Here is a 13,894-nt window from a genome sequence, read left to right on the forward strand (position 1 = left end):
GGAAGGATTTTTTTTATTTTTTTTGTATACGGACCTTTGTCGGCAAGGTGATGTCTCTGCTTTTTAAGATGCTGTCTAGGTTTGCCATCGCCTTTCTCCCAAGGAGCAGGCATCTTTTAATTTTGTGGCTGCTGTCACCATCTGCAGTGATCATGGAGCCCAAGAAAGTAAAATCTCTCACTGCCTCCATTTCTTCCCCTTCTATTTGCCAGGAGGTGATGAACCCAGTGACAATGATCTTTTTTTTTTGATGTTGAGCTTCAGACCATATTTTGGGCTCTCCTCTTTCACCCTCATTAAAAGGTTATTTAATTCCTCCTCTCTTTCTGCCATCAAGGTTGTGTCATCTGCCTCATAAAGTAAAACAATAGAAATACTTAACTAAATGACCAATCATGTCAGTTCTGCTAACAAAGGTGCTGCCCGCCCCCCTTAACAAAAATCCTGGCTACGCCATGTCTTAAAGGCCCGGCAGGATAGTCAGGTTGACTTCCAGGACTAAAGGTCTCAGGAATTCTTCCAGGGTCACCAGCTGCTGTTTTCCCTTTTTGCAAAGCTTGAAAGCCAGCACAATTTTCCAACATCCAGACAGGATAAATCCAGTGTCTTTCCAAATTCTGCAGCAACATTTTTAGCACCGGAATTTTTGCACCTCCAGAAACAAACTTTGTGGCAACTTTCCGGCAGAGAAACTTCTCAGGAGTCCAATTCTGTGGCCACGTGGGGGCGCCTTTGTGCCAAGGACTATTTTAGCCAGCTCGCCCTGGTGATCATCTAATGTTTATTGGATGGATCTTCCCCCTAAATTGATTATTGAATTCTGAATTTATTGTTATTCACTTTTATACTGTATTTTATGCTGTTTTTTGTTGCATCAATTAAGTGTTTTAAATTTGTTGTTAGTTGCCCTGAGCCCGGTTTTCTGAACCGGGAAGGGCAGGGTATAAATTTTAAAAAATATTATTATTATTTATTAAGGGGAACAAGAGGAGAACCAGCCAGAAATGCAGTTTTCCTGGCAGTCAGCTTTCACCAATCCTAGATTGTGCCCTCAGTAGCCTGATGACCCAGGACCAAGTGGCTCTCCCCACATGCCCATGAAGTCCCGACACCTGACTCAGTGCTTCATTTAAAGCAGCCAGCACCAACCTGCTGCCCATCATAGAGTTGAAAGGGACCCCTGAAGGTCATGTAGCCCAGCCCCCTACAATGCAGGAACCACAGCTGAAGAACGTTCGACAGGTGGCCATCCAACCTCTGCTTACAAACCTCCAAGGAAGGAGAGTCCACAACCTCCCGAGGGAGACTGATCCAGTGTTGAAAAGCTCTTGCCGTCAGAAAGTTATTCCTGATGTTCACTGAGAATCTCCTGCGTTGTAACTAGTAGTCATTAGATTGGAGCAGGGGAATACAAGCTTGCTCCCTCTTCCACATGACAGCTCTTGAGATACCGTATTTTTCTGTCTATAAGACGCCACCATGTATAGGATGTCCTCTATTTTTGGGAACTCCAGTTTAAAAAAATGGGGGGAGATACTATCCGTGTATAAGACGAGCCCCCATTTTGAACCTTATTTTAGAGTAAAAAAACACGGAAGTATTTGAAGATGGCTCTCAAATCTCCTCTCAGTCTCCTCTTCTCCAGGCTAAACATCCCCAGGTCCTTCAACCGCTCCTCATCAGGCTCGGTTTCCAGATCCTTGATCCTCTGGGTTGCCCTCCTCTGCACACCTCCCAACTTGTCAACATCCTTCTTAAATTGTGGTGCCCAGAATTGGACACAGTATTCCAGGTTGGGGTCTGACCAAGGCAGAATAAAGTGGGATTATTTCATCCCTTGAGATGGACACAAGACTTCTATTGATTCAGACAAAAATAAAATTTGCTCTTTTTTTTGCACTACAACTCCCAGCATCCCTGAGCACTGGCCATGTCAGCTGGTGCTCATGGGCATTGTAGTCCATAACCTCTGGCAGGTGGCTGGTTCAAAGCCTTGTTGGGTTCATAACCAGGCGCTCCTTTGTGCCGAAAACTTACACGAAGGAAGATGGAGAATGAGAGCACTCTGGAGCATGGAGATCTCGCATGGCTTCAACTGAGAAGTCCCAGCCAGCTCTCTGGGAGGGAGGAGAGAAGCCCAGGGTCCTCAGCCCGCCCCCATCCCCCTTGGGAAGCAACTTACCCATCATGCAGTCCAGGCGAGTAGTAGGAGAGGCTGGAGCTGGGAGAAGCAGTGCCCTGGAGCTTCGGGAATCGCAGAGGCACCGGAGGACTGGAAGCGGCCGGCGGATGGCCCCCCCGGGGTGGCACTGGGGGCGCGACGAGAAGGCGGCACTCCTCTCTCACCTGGAAAAGATGGAGAGAGAGATTCATCCGCTTTCTGCAGTAGTGGTAGCCAGCTGGAAGCCAAGACCATAGCGATCAGAAGGGCAGAACACACACCTCTAAATGGGGGCACAGCAAGAGTCCCAATGGGGGGGCAACTTTAAGAAAGAAGCATGCCCCCAAAGATGAATGCCAGTGGCAGCTGGGTGGGCAGAAAGGGGCATTTGCAGAAGAGGCTTAGCAGATGTGGCCAGTTCTCCTCTGCAAGTCTCCACACCCTCCGGCTGGGTTTACTGTCACTGTCAGAGCTCAGTTTTGGGGGGGGGGGGGACTGATTAAATACACTTCCAGCCATTCACCCCTAAAAGCCCCTCTCTGCATTTGCCTTGGGAGGGAAACTCAGGGGTCACCCACCCCTTCGCCCAATCATATTGTATCCTGATTAATTCCCCCGAATCCAAGAGAATTTCTGGTTGTTTGGCATCTCTGCCTTGCAGAAACCCAATCTTAATGTGCTGAACTGAAAGGGCAGGTGAGCAAAATCCCTCTTTGGGTTTTCCGCACAACTGCTAAGATCCTGGACCAGTAGCAGCCAGGGATGGGAGGCAGGGAAGCAGCCAGCCAGGGAATGGGGCTCGGCCATTTTTACCGCAGGGAACCAAATTCTGTGCAATCTGTCATTTCATCCTAAGACTTGACTCTCCAGGTATGGAACCTTCTCTAGCCAAAAACCCCAATGCTAGCCATAAGCAAAGCTCAGCAGGACAGCTGGGGGGGGGGGAGAGACTCCAGAGCTGCCCCAACCCAAAATCTTACAGCCTAACACTTTTGTAGGCAAACCTCAAATCGGCCAATCTCAAAAAGGCGCCGCAACCACATGGAGCAGGTGACCTGATCTTCTGAACGCGCTCCTTTCTTGGTTTGTTTACGGTTGCCATCGCTAATAATAATGATAATGATATATTGATGTTTTTGAGCTATTTTTAAGAGAGATCAGCAAAAACAACGCAGCCGACATGGGCTGCCATAAGTCTGGATTTTCCCAGACATTTTGCCGAATTCCGCCTGGACACTCCTTCCAAATGCAGTACAGTCATACCTTGGGTTACAGCCGCTTCAGGTTGTGCATTTTCAGGTTGCACACTGCGCCGAGCCCGGAAGTACTGGAACGGGTTGTTCCTGGGTTTTGGCGCTCGCACATGCACAGAGACACTATAATGGTGCTTTGCGCATAAGTGCTGAATCGCGACCCGTGTCTGCACAAATGCGGCATTGTGGGTTGCGAATGCTGTGGGTTGCGCACAGATAACGTTTACAACCCGAGCGTCCACTGTATTCCGGGTATATCCCCGCAGGTAGTGAACGCCCCCTGCACCTGTGTCCCCAAACCTATCCGATCAAGCTCCTCCACACCCCTGCTCCCCCTTTCCCCGCTGCCTGAGGCATCCCTCACCGCATCAGACTTGGGCGGGACCGGGGGTGGGGCATCTCCCGCAGGCTCCTCCCCCAGCAGGCCCTGGTGGCAGGGTGGCGGGGACCCCAGGGGCGAGGCGAGGCCGGCGAAGGAGATGAGGTCTCTCTGGGCTGGGTTGGCGCTCTCCAGGCCGGCCGGCTTCCCGCTGGGCTCTGCGTAGCTTCCGCGGTTCTGGTTGGTCCACAGCTCCTCGTAGGGCAGTTCCGGAGCCCGGAAGGCCGGCTCGGTCCAGTCGGGCGTCGTGTATTCCCGCTCGGCGTCCGGGGCATCAGGGAAGAGGGCCTCGTGGTGGTCCTGGCGGGAAGGGAGGAGTGTCCTCTGGCTCCTCCCCCCGGAGGCGGGGTCCTGGCAGGCGCCCCCGGAGGTGCTGTAGAGGCAGAGCGAGAGGCGCTGGAAGGAGTGCGCCAGTTCGTCACGGGCATAGCCCTGGAGGCAGAGGCGGACGCGCCGGGGACTGGCGCACTCCTCCGCCAGGTCCGCCTTGGCCTCACGCACCGCCTTGGAGTATTCGTTGGGGTCGAAGCACTCCTGGCAGAGGGCGGCGCTCTCGCGGAGGAGCTTCTCCAGGCGGGCGTCCCCTCCGCCCCACAGCGCCCCCTCGGGGAGGAGGAAGCGGGGCATGTCCGTCAGCAGGAGGAAGTGGAAGGGGGCCACGGCGTCCCTGCGCAGGATGCAGCAGAGGACCACAGTCTTGGAGATGATGCTGAGCAGCTTGTAGCAGTGGCCCTCGCGGATGGCGTGGAGGTCGTAGGGGTTGCGTGGGGGCCGGGTGGGCACCGTCACGTTGACGGGCAGCCGCACCTTCTCGATGATGCTGCGGATGGTGTGCTCGCCCTCCTGCATCTGGAGCTCCAGCGGGGAGCGGGTGCTGAAGCGCCCCTTGCACTGGAAGGGCAAACTGAGGCTCTCGTTGGTGCGGTGGTTCATGCAGATCAGACAGGGCATCTTGCCCTTCAGCGGGCGGTTGCCCCCACCACTGGTGCCACTGCTGGTACCACCGCTGGCTGCGGCGCCTCCGCCAGCGACGCCCGCCTTGCCCAGCTTCCGCAGCAACGTGTTGAAGCGCGACTTCTCCTTGGCGGCTTTCGCACACAGGATCTCAGCCTGGCCCATGAGTGTCAGCTCGTCCCCGGCGTGCAGAGTGAAGTTATACACCTCGCTGTCCTCGCTGAACTCCCCCGAGACCACCTGGGAGGAAGAAGAGGGTCAGCCAGGAAATGGAAGAAGAAGGGGCACAAATATAGGATGTAGGGAAGCTTTGCTTGCCAGTAAGGTAAAGGGACTCCTGACCGCTAGGTCCAGTCGCTGACGACTCTGGGGTTGTGGCGCTCATCTCGCTTTACTGGCCGAGGGAGCTGGCATACAGCTTCCGGGTCATGTGGCCAGCATGACGAAGCCGCTTCTGGCAAACCAGAGCAGCGCACGGAAACGCCGTTTACCTTCCCGCTGGAGCAGTACCTATTTATCCACTTGCACTTTGACGTGCTTTCGAACTGCTAGGTTGGCAGGAGCAGGGACCGAGCAATGGGAGCTCACCCCGTCGCAGGAATTCAAACCCAACCTTCTGATCAGCAAGTCCTAGGCTCTGTGGTTTCACCCACAGCGCCACTTGCGTCCCTTTCCTCCAGGTCTATTTATCCACTTGCACTTTGACGTGCTTTCGAACTGCGAGGTTGGCAGGAGCAGGGACCGAGCAATGGGAGCTCACCCCGTTGTGGGGATTCGAACTGCTGACCTTCTGATCAGCAAGTCCTAGGCTCAGTGGTTTAGACCACAGCGCCACCTGCATCCCTTGCTTGCCAGTAGCACATGTGAAAAGGATCTAGGGGTTTTGGTGGACCACAAGCCTAACCAAAATAACCTGATGCTATTCTAGGCTGCCTTAACAGAAGTCTAGTGTCCAGATCAAGGGAAGGAAAAGTCCCACTCTCTTCTGCCTTGGTCAGACCAGGTCTGGAATCCTGTGTCCAGTTCTGGGCACCACAATTTAAGGAGGAGGTTGACAAGCTGGAATGTGTGCAGAGGGGGGCAACCAAGAGGATCGGGGTCTGGAAACCAAGCCTGATGAGGAGCGGTTGAAGGAACTGGGTATGTTTAGCTTGGAAAAGAGGAGATTGAGATGAGATAGGACAGCCATCTTCAAATATCTCAAGGGTTGTCATGTGGAAGAGGGAACAAGCTTGTTTTCTCCTGCTCGGGGGGGTAAGACTCAAACCCATGGCTTCAAGTTAGAAGAAGGGAGATTCCAACTAAACATCAGGAAGAACCTTCTGACAGTAAGAGCTGTTAGACAGTGGGAAGCAGAGGCTGGATGGTCATCTGTCAAGGATCCTGCAGCTGCAATTGCTGCATTGCAGGGGGTTGGACTAGATGATCCTCAGGGGTCCCTTCCAATTTTACAATCCTGTCATCCAGCAGCTCAGGTTTTGCGGTGCTTTCCCCACCTTATTATGGGGCAGGGAAGATTCCCAACACGGCTCAGCTCTTTGCCAAATGAGTAGAAGGAAGCCGCAGCGAAGAGGCGGGATTTCAAGTCGAGATGGGATTTCAAGGCTGCCCCTCCATCCCTTTTGCACTTGCACCCTGGGCTGAGATCTCCCCACCCTTGAAGTGCCACTGACCTTGACGCTGAAGGTGATGGCCTCCATGACGAAGACCCTGTCCGGGAAGATGCTGGCCACCTCTTCCACGCTGTTGAAGTACTGCACAGGCTCCCGGACATCCCTGTCCTGGTCAAGCAGCTTGAATTTCCCTGCAGGGTGTGAAACACAACTGGATCGGTTAAGGGAGACCTGCTGCTCCAGGGGTCAGCTCAGGGGGTCTGCATCTCCCCTGCTTTGCTGGGCACGGTCAAACCCAGATTGGCCTAGCCCAGATCGCTGCCTCCAACGGTGGTCAGAGCCCAAGGGAGGGGACTCCTCAGCCTGAGACAAAGGGCACCTGGTCCCCTCATTGATAAGAAGTATCCTGCCCTTGAACTTGGAATAATAATAATAATTTATTATTTATACCCTGCCCATCTGGCTGGGTTTCCCCAACCACTCTGGGCGGCTTCCAACAGAACACAAAAATACAATAACCTATTAAACATTAAAATCTTCCCTAAACAGGGCTGCCTTCAGATGTCTTCTAAAAGTCTGGTGGTTGTTTTTCTCTTTGACATCTGGTGGGAGGGCGTTCCACAGGGCGGGCGCCACCACCAAGAAGGCCCTCTGCCTGGTTCCCTGTATCTTGGCTTCTCGCAGCGAGGGAACCACCAGAAAGCCCTCGGAGCTGGACCTCAGTGTCCGGGCAGAACGATGGAGGTGGAGACGCTCCTTCAGGTCTACTGGGCTGAGGCCGTTTAGGGCTTTGAAGGTCAGCAATAACACTTTGAATTGTGCTTGGAAATATACTGGGAGCCAGTGTAGGTCTTTCAAGACCAGTGTTATGTGGTCTTGGCGGCCGCTCCCAGTCCCCAGTCTGGCTGCCGCATTCTGGATTAGTTGTAGTTTCTGGGTCACCTTCAAAGGTAGCCCCACATAGAGCGCATGGCAGTAGTCCAAGCGAGAGATAACCATAGCATGCACCACTCTGGTGAGACAGTTGGTGGGCAGGGAGGGTCTCATCCTTCGTACCAGATGGAGCTGATAAACAGCTGCCCTGGACACAGAATTGACCTGCACCTCCATGGACAGCTGTGAGTCCAAAATGACTCCCCGGCTGCGCACCTGGTCCTTCAGGGCACAGTTGCCCCATTCTGGACCAAGGAGTCCTGCCCCTGAGAGCTAGGCGCCCGGATGCCGTGAACCCTTAGCGCCAATGGTTAAGACGGCCCAGGTTCCAACCCCCTGCAATGCAGGAATATGCGGCTGTCTCTTCAAACTATTATGGCTGATAACCATTGGGGGAGAGCTCCTCCTTGGGGGGGGGATGTAGGGGGAGCCCGGCTGGGTCAGACCAAAGATCTCTCTATTCAGCATTCCTGATTCTCACAGTGGCTCCCCCCCCCCCCAAAAAAAAGGAAATACCAGGAGTGTGTTAGTCCCCGGCAACTGCTCTCCAGAGGCCTGATGCCTCTGACTCGGGCAGGCAGCCTACAGCCACTGTGGTCCATCTAGTTATTGTTTATTTGTTTCATGCATTTTATACACAATCTTGAGTGTGTGTGTGTTTTTTTTTAAAAAAAAGAACCACAAAGCTGTTTACAAAGAGAACAAAACAGTAACATGACAGTGGTACCTCGGTTTTCGAATGTAATCCATTCCGGAAGACCTTTCGAGTTCCAAAACATTTGAAAACTGAAAGCTCAAAATGGAAAACTCAATACGAAAAACTCAAGAGGGAAGCCGCGAGGCATGTTTGACTTCCGCAAAGTGTTTGAAAACCGAAGCATTTACTTCTGGGTTTACAGCATTTGAAAACCAAAATGTTCGTCAAGAGAGATGTTCGAAAACCAAGGTACCGCTGTATCAGTAAAAAAAATAATTCATTGAAATGTTCAAAGAATAAAACGAGCAATAAACTAAAAATGATCAAAACATGCATCCACATTCTACATGTCTGAGCAGGCTGTTCTAAACAAAAATCTTTTTTTGCAGGCACTGAGTTCCTATTGATAGTTCCAAAGGGCAGGTGCTGCCACATTCAAAGATCAAGATATTGCAAAGGTGGGGAGGGTCTTAGGTGGTACCTGCAACGCTGCCATTGCTGCCAACTGATGCAGCCAAGTGGGCGCATGTGGGGCAAGAGAATCGCGCAACTGAACAAGTTCCACATTGTACTGATAGTTAGCAGCAATTAGACAAACTGATGATGGAGAAAGGCTACCAATGGCTGCTAGCCCTGATTATTATTCTTAATATTTATTGAGTTTACGATATATACCGTCCAATCCCTGGAGGTCTCAGGGCAGTTCACAGAAAAGATCAAAATATAAGCAGAACGAAAACAACGCAATAACACCCCCCCAAAAGAGCCACAGTGTAAAAGGGTGCAGGATGGCTAGTGATGGGGGTCATTTCATGTGCATTGAAAGTGGAGCCGAGTCCCTCTGCACATGCTCTGTAGCCCTCTTGGCGCTGAAGACAAGGCTCTTCTGTGGTGTTATCGCTATGGAACGTGGCCACCAAATTGCACCTATTTTGCAGGGAGTCAATACAGTGAATTAAATCAGCCCCCTCCTCCTCCCCCAGCGGCAGCAGAGGCAAACTCAGCTGTGTTTATCGGAAGGGCTCCCTTCTCCCCCCCCCCCCCGCCTCCAGAAGATTCCCTGAAGACAGAGAGAGAGAGACACGGACATCCCAGAACAGAGAGGAAGCGAGCAAGAGACGTCCCAATCAATGAGTCAATTGCTTTCCAATCAATCAGAGCCGGCAGCTAAGCTTGCTGACATAGGGCTGTGTCCCCCACCCTGGCAAATGGCCTCCAAAAGCTGGAGCGCTTGGCAGCCCCGGGCCTTGAAATCATCTCACATGGAAATTCTTTAACTTGCAGACATGCAAGGAAGCTGGGAGTTTCAGGGCAAATCAACAGAAGTCTTTCTTCACTCAACACATTGTTAAACTGTGGAACTCCCTGCCACAGGAGGTAGTGATGGCCACCAACTTGGATGGCATTTAAAGAGGAGTAGACAAATTTGTGGAGGAGGAGAGGGCTCTCAATGGCTTCCAGACACAAGAGGCTCAGCGCCGGATCTAGGTTTGATGAGGCCCTGAGATACTGAAGGGAATGGGGCCCTTTCTATGTCCAGCTGTCCTTTGTCAACAACAAATTGCCGCAAATTGCCACAACAACAAATTGTCCTTTGTCAACAACAAATTTTGTGTTGCACATATACTGCAGATGGTGACAGCAGTCACGAAATTAAAAGACTCCTGCTTCTTGGGAGAAAAGCAATGACAAACCTAGACAGCATCTTAAAAAGCAGAGACATCACCTTGCCCACAAAGGTCCATATAGTAAAAGCTCTGGTTTTCCCAGTAGTGATGTATGGAAATGAGAGCTGGACCATAAAGAAGGCTGATCGCCGAAGAATGGATGCTTTTGAATTCTGGTGCTGGAGGAGACTCTTGAGAGTCCCATGGACTGCAAGAAGATCCAACCTCTCCATCCTTAAGGAAATCAGCCCTGAGTGCTCACTGGAAGGACAGATCCTGAAGCTGAGGCTCCAAGACTTTGGCCACCTCAGGAGAAGAGAAAACTCCCTGGAAAAGACCCTGATGTTGGGAAGGATGGAGGGCACAAGGAGAAGGGGACGACAGAGGACGAGATGGTGGGACAGTGTTCTCGAAGCTACCAGCATGAGTTTGACCAAACTGCGGGAGGCAGTGGAAGACAGGAGGGCCTGGCGTGCTCTGGTCCAGGGGGTCACGAAAAGTTGGAAACGACTAAACAACAACAACAATATGCTATATGGTAATTTATGGACCTAATAGGTATTTAAAGCCATTTGCCCATGTTGCCCTGCAACCAGTCCATGCAGAATGTCGGCACCCTGTATATACAAGTGAGCAAACCAGGGATATTTTAGGGAGCAGGCTAGCAGGCGGGGCCCATGACTTACATCTTAGGAGGCTACACAACACAAAACACTGTTTCTGTATGCAGGTTTTATTTCTTATATTTTGGAAATGTACACCCAGAACAGGCAAGAACAGGACGCTGTATCACAGGAGCGAATTGTGCGCCCCTCCCATGAGATTTTTGCCTCCTCTGGATTCCTAAAACTGGGACTCCCTGGGAACAAAGCTCTTTGCCTCAAGGATGTGGGAACTGGCTACGGTTTACTCAGCCGTGCAGGGAAACGGGGACTGGCTATATTTGTTGAGAAGCCCCCTTCCCTCCCATCACTTGCTCCAGGTCCTAGGTTGCCTCGACTCCCGATTCCAAGAATCTCGCACCTGCTTCCCAGGGCCAAAAGCCTTCTTTACTTTCACTGCTCCCCCCAGAAAAGATCGTGCCTTAAGCCAGGCAACGACCCCCTCCCCTCCACAAACATGTCTGTCTCCAGAGCCCACCCCCTCCTGCAACAGCCCCAACTAAAGGAAACAAGGAGGATGATCGAAGGCAGGATGCGCAGATGGGGAAAGCTGCTATGAGGATTGGGGGGGGGAGAGAAGCAGAGTGAGGCAGAGAAGCCGCCCCCCCCATTCTGGAGACAGCTGTGTCCGTCTTCTCCCCAAGGAACCAGAAATGTGGGAACAGGCTGACAAGGCGGGGGGGCGTTGTGGCACCAGCTGGAAGAGGAGCAAAGGCAGGATGGGGGGGGAAGAGACTTGTGACTGTTGCAGGAATTTATGTATAGGGGGTTTTTTTGGGGGTGGGGAGGGTTGCCCCTCCAGCAGATCTCATGCACATGCAGCCCACTACCAAAACCAGCACAATCACTTTTGTGGCTTTTGTGATTTGTCCCCACAAAACACTTCATCACAGTTTCTTCCTATTTATTCAAAGGGCCTTTGCTGCACGATACCAAATGTAAGAATTCACTGATAAATGCATCTATGTACTGGCTCACAGGAAAAACTTCAGAAATTCATCTAGACCTGTGAGCTCAGCTCCTCAGCAGCCCCTCTGCCTGAGGGATAATCCCAGGCATCCTGATACCTGAGTGCCAGACAGGTATTCATCCCAGAAATAACAAACCCAGATGGAGACAAAAGGGTGGGATGAACTTGGCTGGGAAACAGGGAAATGTAAACATCTCTTTTATTACACTTGAGGGGTCTTTGGTGGAGGGCAAGAGGAACCATGGGGCAGGGTCCAGGATGCTCAGATTTCGGCCACCAGACCTCCCCTTTCATGATGTATAAGTGATGTATGAGTGAAGTAATTGGAGAGAACTCCCAGAAGTGCAAGCTGGATTTAGAAGAGGCAGAGGAACCAGAGACCAAATTGCAACCATGCGCTGGATTATGGAGAAAGCTAGAGAGTTCCAGAAAGACATCTACTTCTGCTTCATTGACTATGCAAAAGCCTTTGACTGTGTCGACCACGGCAAACTATGGCAAGTTCTTAAAGAAATGGGAGTGTCTGATCACCTCATCTGTCTCCTGAGAAATCTCTATGTGGGACAAGAAGCTACAGTTAGAACTGGATATGGAACAACTGATTGGTTCAAAATTGGGAAAGGAGTACGACAAGGCTGTATTTTGTCTCCCTGCTTATTTAACTTATATGCAGAATTCATCATGCGAAAGGCTGGGCTGGATGAATCCCTAGCCGGAATTAAGATTGCTGGAAGAAATATCAACAACCTCAGATATGCAGATGACACAACCTTGATGGCAGAAAGTGAGGAGGAATTAAAGAATCTTTTAATGAGGGTGATAGAGGAGAGCGCAAAATATGGTCTGAAGCTCAACATCAAAAAAGCGAAGATCATGGCCACTGGTCCCATCACCTCCTGGCAAATAGAAGGGGAAGAAATGGAGGTAGTGAGAGATTTTACTTTCTTGGGCTCAATGATCACTGCAGATGGTGACAGCAGCCACGAAGATCATGGCCACTGGTGCCATCACCTCCTGGCAAATAGAAGGGGAAGAAATGGAGGCAGTGAGAGATTTCAGTACTTTGGCCACCTCATGAGAAGAGAAGACTCCCTGGAGAAGACCCTGATGTTGGGAAAGATGGAGGGCACAAGGAGAAGGGGATGACAGAGGACGAGATGGTTGGATAGTGTTTTCGAGGTTACCAGCATGAGTTTGACCAAACTGCGGGAGGCAGTGGAGGACAGAGGTGCCTGGCGTTCTCTGGTCCATGGGGTCACGAAGAGTCGGACACGACTAAACGACTAAACAACAACAACAAAACATGGGGATTGTTATTGTCGCTCATTCCCCCCCCAAAAAAATATACTCCGGCCCACCACATGGTGTGAGGGATACGGCTGAAAAAGGTTGCTGACCCAGGAGCATTGCAGAGCCATCCATAGCCCTCTTGTCCTCTTTAAAAGCCATCCAAGTTGGGGCCATCACCACCTCCTGTGGCAGAGAGTTCCACAGTCTGCGCTGCGTGAAGAAGGACTTTCTTTGATCTGCCCTGAATCTTCCAACATTCAGCTTCACGGGATGTGTACCGGTTCTAGTGAGAGACAGACATTTGCACACCTCCGAGCCAAAACTGGCTGTGTGTGTGTGTTTCAGACAAGGGCGGGGGGGGGGGGCAGCTAGAAGCCTCTTCTCTTCCCCCACCTTACCATCTGCTCCAATTTTATGAATGGGCCAGCCCAGCAGGTTAACACGCTTCCCTGCTCTACTCCCTCCCCTCCTGTCCCATTGCCCTCCCCAAGGAACAGCGATTAGCTGGGTCTCCCATGATTTATTCATCCTTGCACATCATTACCAGAGATGGGAAGCACTTAGCCGGCTCATTAAGGGCCGGGATGATCTCAACCCTGCTAATTCCCAACTCCCACTTGGGTCACTCTCCTCCTCCTCCTCAGTTCAGGGCCTCCCAGACAGGCGCCAACACTTCCACCCCCCACCTCGCTGACCTTCCACACCAGGCACCTCTTTCCAAGCTCTTGCAAGCCCAGGAGTAGGCCAGGCGTGTCCTTAATTCTGCATTCAACCCTGCAAGGCAGGCCATGGATATTATTTTTACACCTGCAGGACCAAGTTGGAGAGGGAGCAAGCTTTGAATGCCAACCCTCCCACAGCCCCCATGTGTGCAATGCTGCCAATATATTATTATTATTATTATTATCATTATTATTATTATTATTATTTACTTATACCTGGCCCATCTGACTGGGTTACCCCAGCCACTCTGGCTTCCAACAAAATAGAGGTGGGAGAGGGATCTGGAATATTTTGTGGCCAAATTTTGGGCCACTGGTACCCAATTGGGTGCCCTCCAGATAGAATTACAGAGTTGGAAGGGACCATAAGGGCTGTCTAGACCAACCCCCTGCATTACAGGATTCACAGATGTTTTGAGACACAACTCAATTGCTAATACAAGTCTAGGCTGCATCAACAGAGATCAAGCAAAGTCATAGTCCCTCTCTATTCTGCCTTGGTCAGTCCCCAACCTGGAATACTGTGTCCAGTCCTGGGCACCACAATTTAGGAAGGATGTTGACAAGCTGGGAGGTGTGCAGAAGAGGGCAAC

General features: G+C 51.4%; 1 protein-coding gene and 1 long non-coding RNA gene across 3 annotated transcripts in view; both read right to left on the bottom strand.

The window, feature by feature from the left end:
- LOC310842222 overlaps positions 1-13,894 on the bottom strand; it is a 274,827-nt gene that overhangs the window by 32,655 nt on the left and 228,278 nt on the right. The gene's annotated exons all lie outside the window — the stretch shown is intronic.
- GAREM2 (GRB2 associated regulator of MAPK1 subtype 2) overlaps positions 1-13,894 on the bottom strand; it is a 30,302-nt gene that overhangs the window by 5,171 nt on the left and 11,237 nt on the right. For both annotated transcript variants that reach the window (XM_083733243.1, XM_083733244.1), the window contains exons 3-5: positions 6,421-6,551; positions 3,779-4,987; positions 2,183-2,346 (exon numbers count right to left, since the gene is read on the bottom strand). In XM_083733243.1, coding sequence (XP_083589369.1) covers positions 2,183-2,346; positions 3,779-4,987; positions 6,421-6,551 — 1,504 coding nt within the window. The remainder of the gene's footprint in view (positions 1-2,182; positions 2,347-3,778; positions 4,988-6,420; positions 6,552-13,894) is intronic.

Source organism: Podarcis gaigeae, assembly GCF_964106915.1.
Source record: "Podarcis gaigeae genome assembly, chromosome: 3".
NCBI lineage: Eukaryota > Metazoa > Chordata > Lepidosauria > Squamata > Lacertidae > Podarcis > Podarcis gaigeae.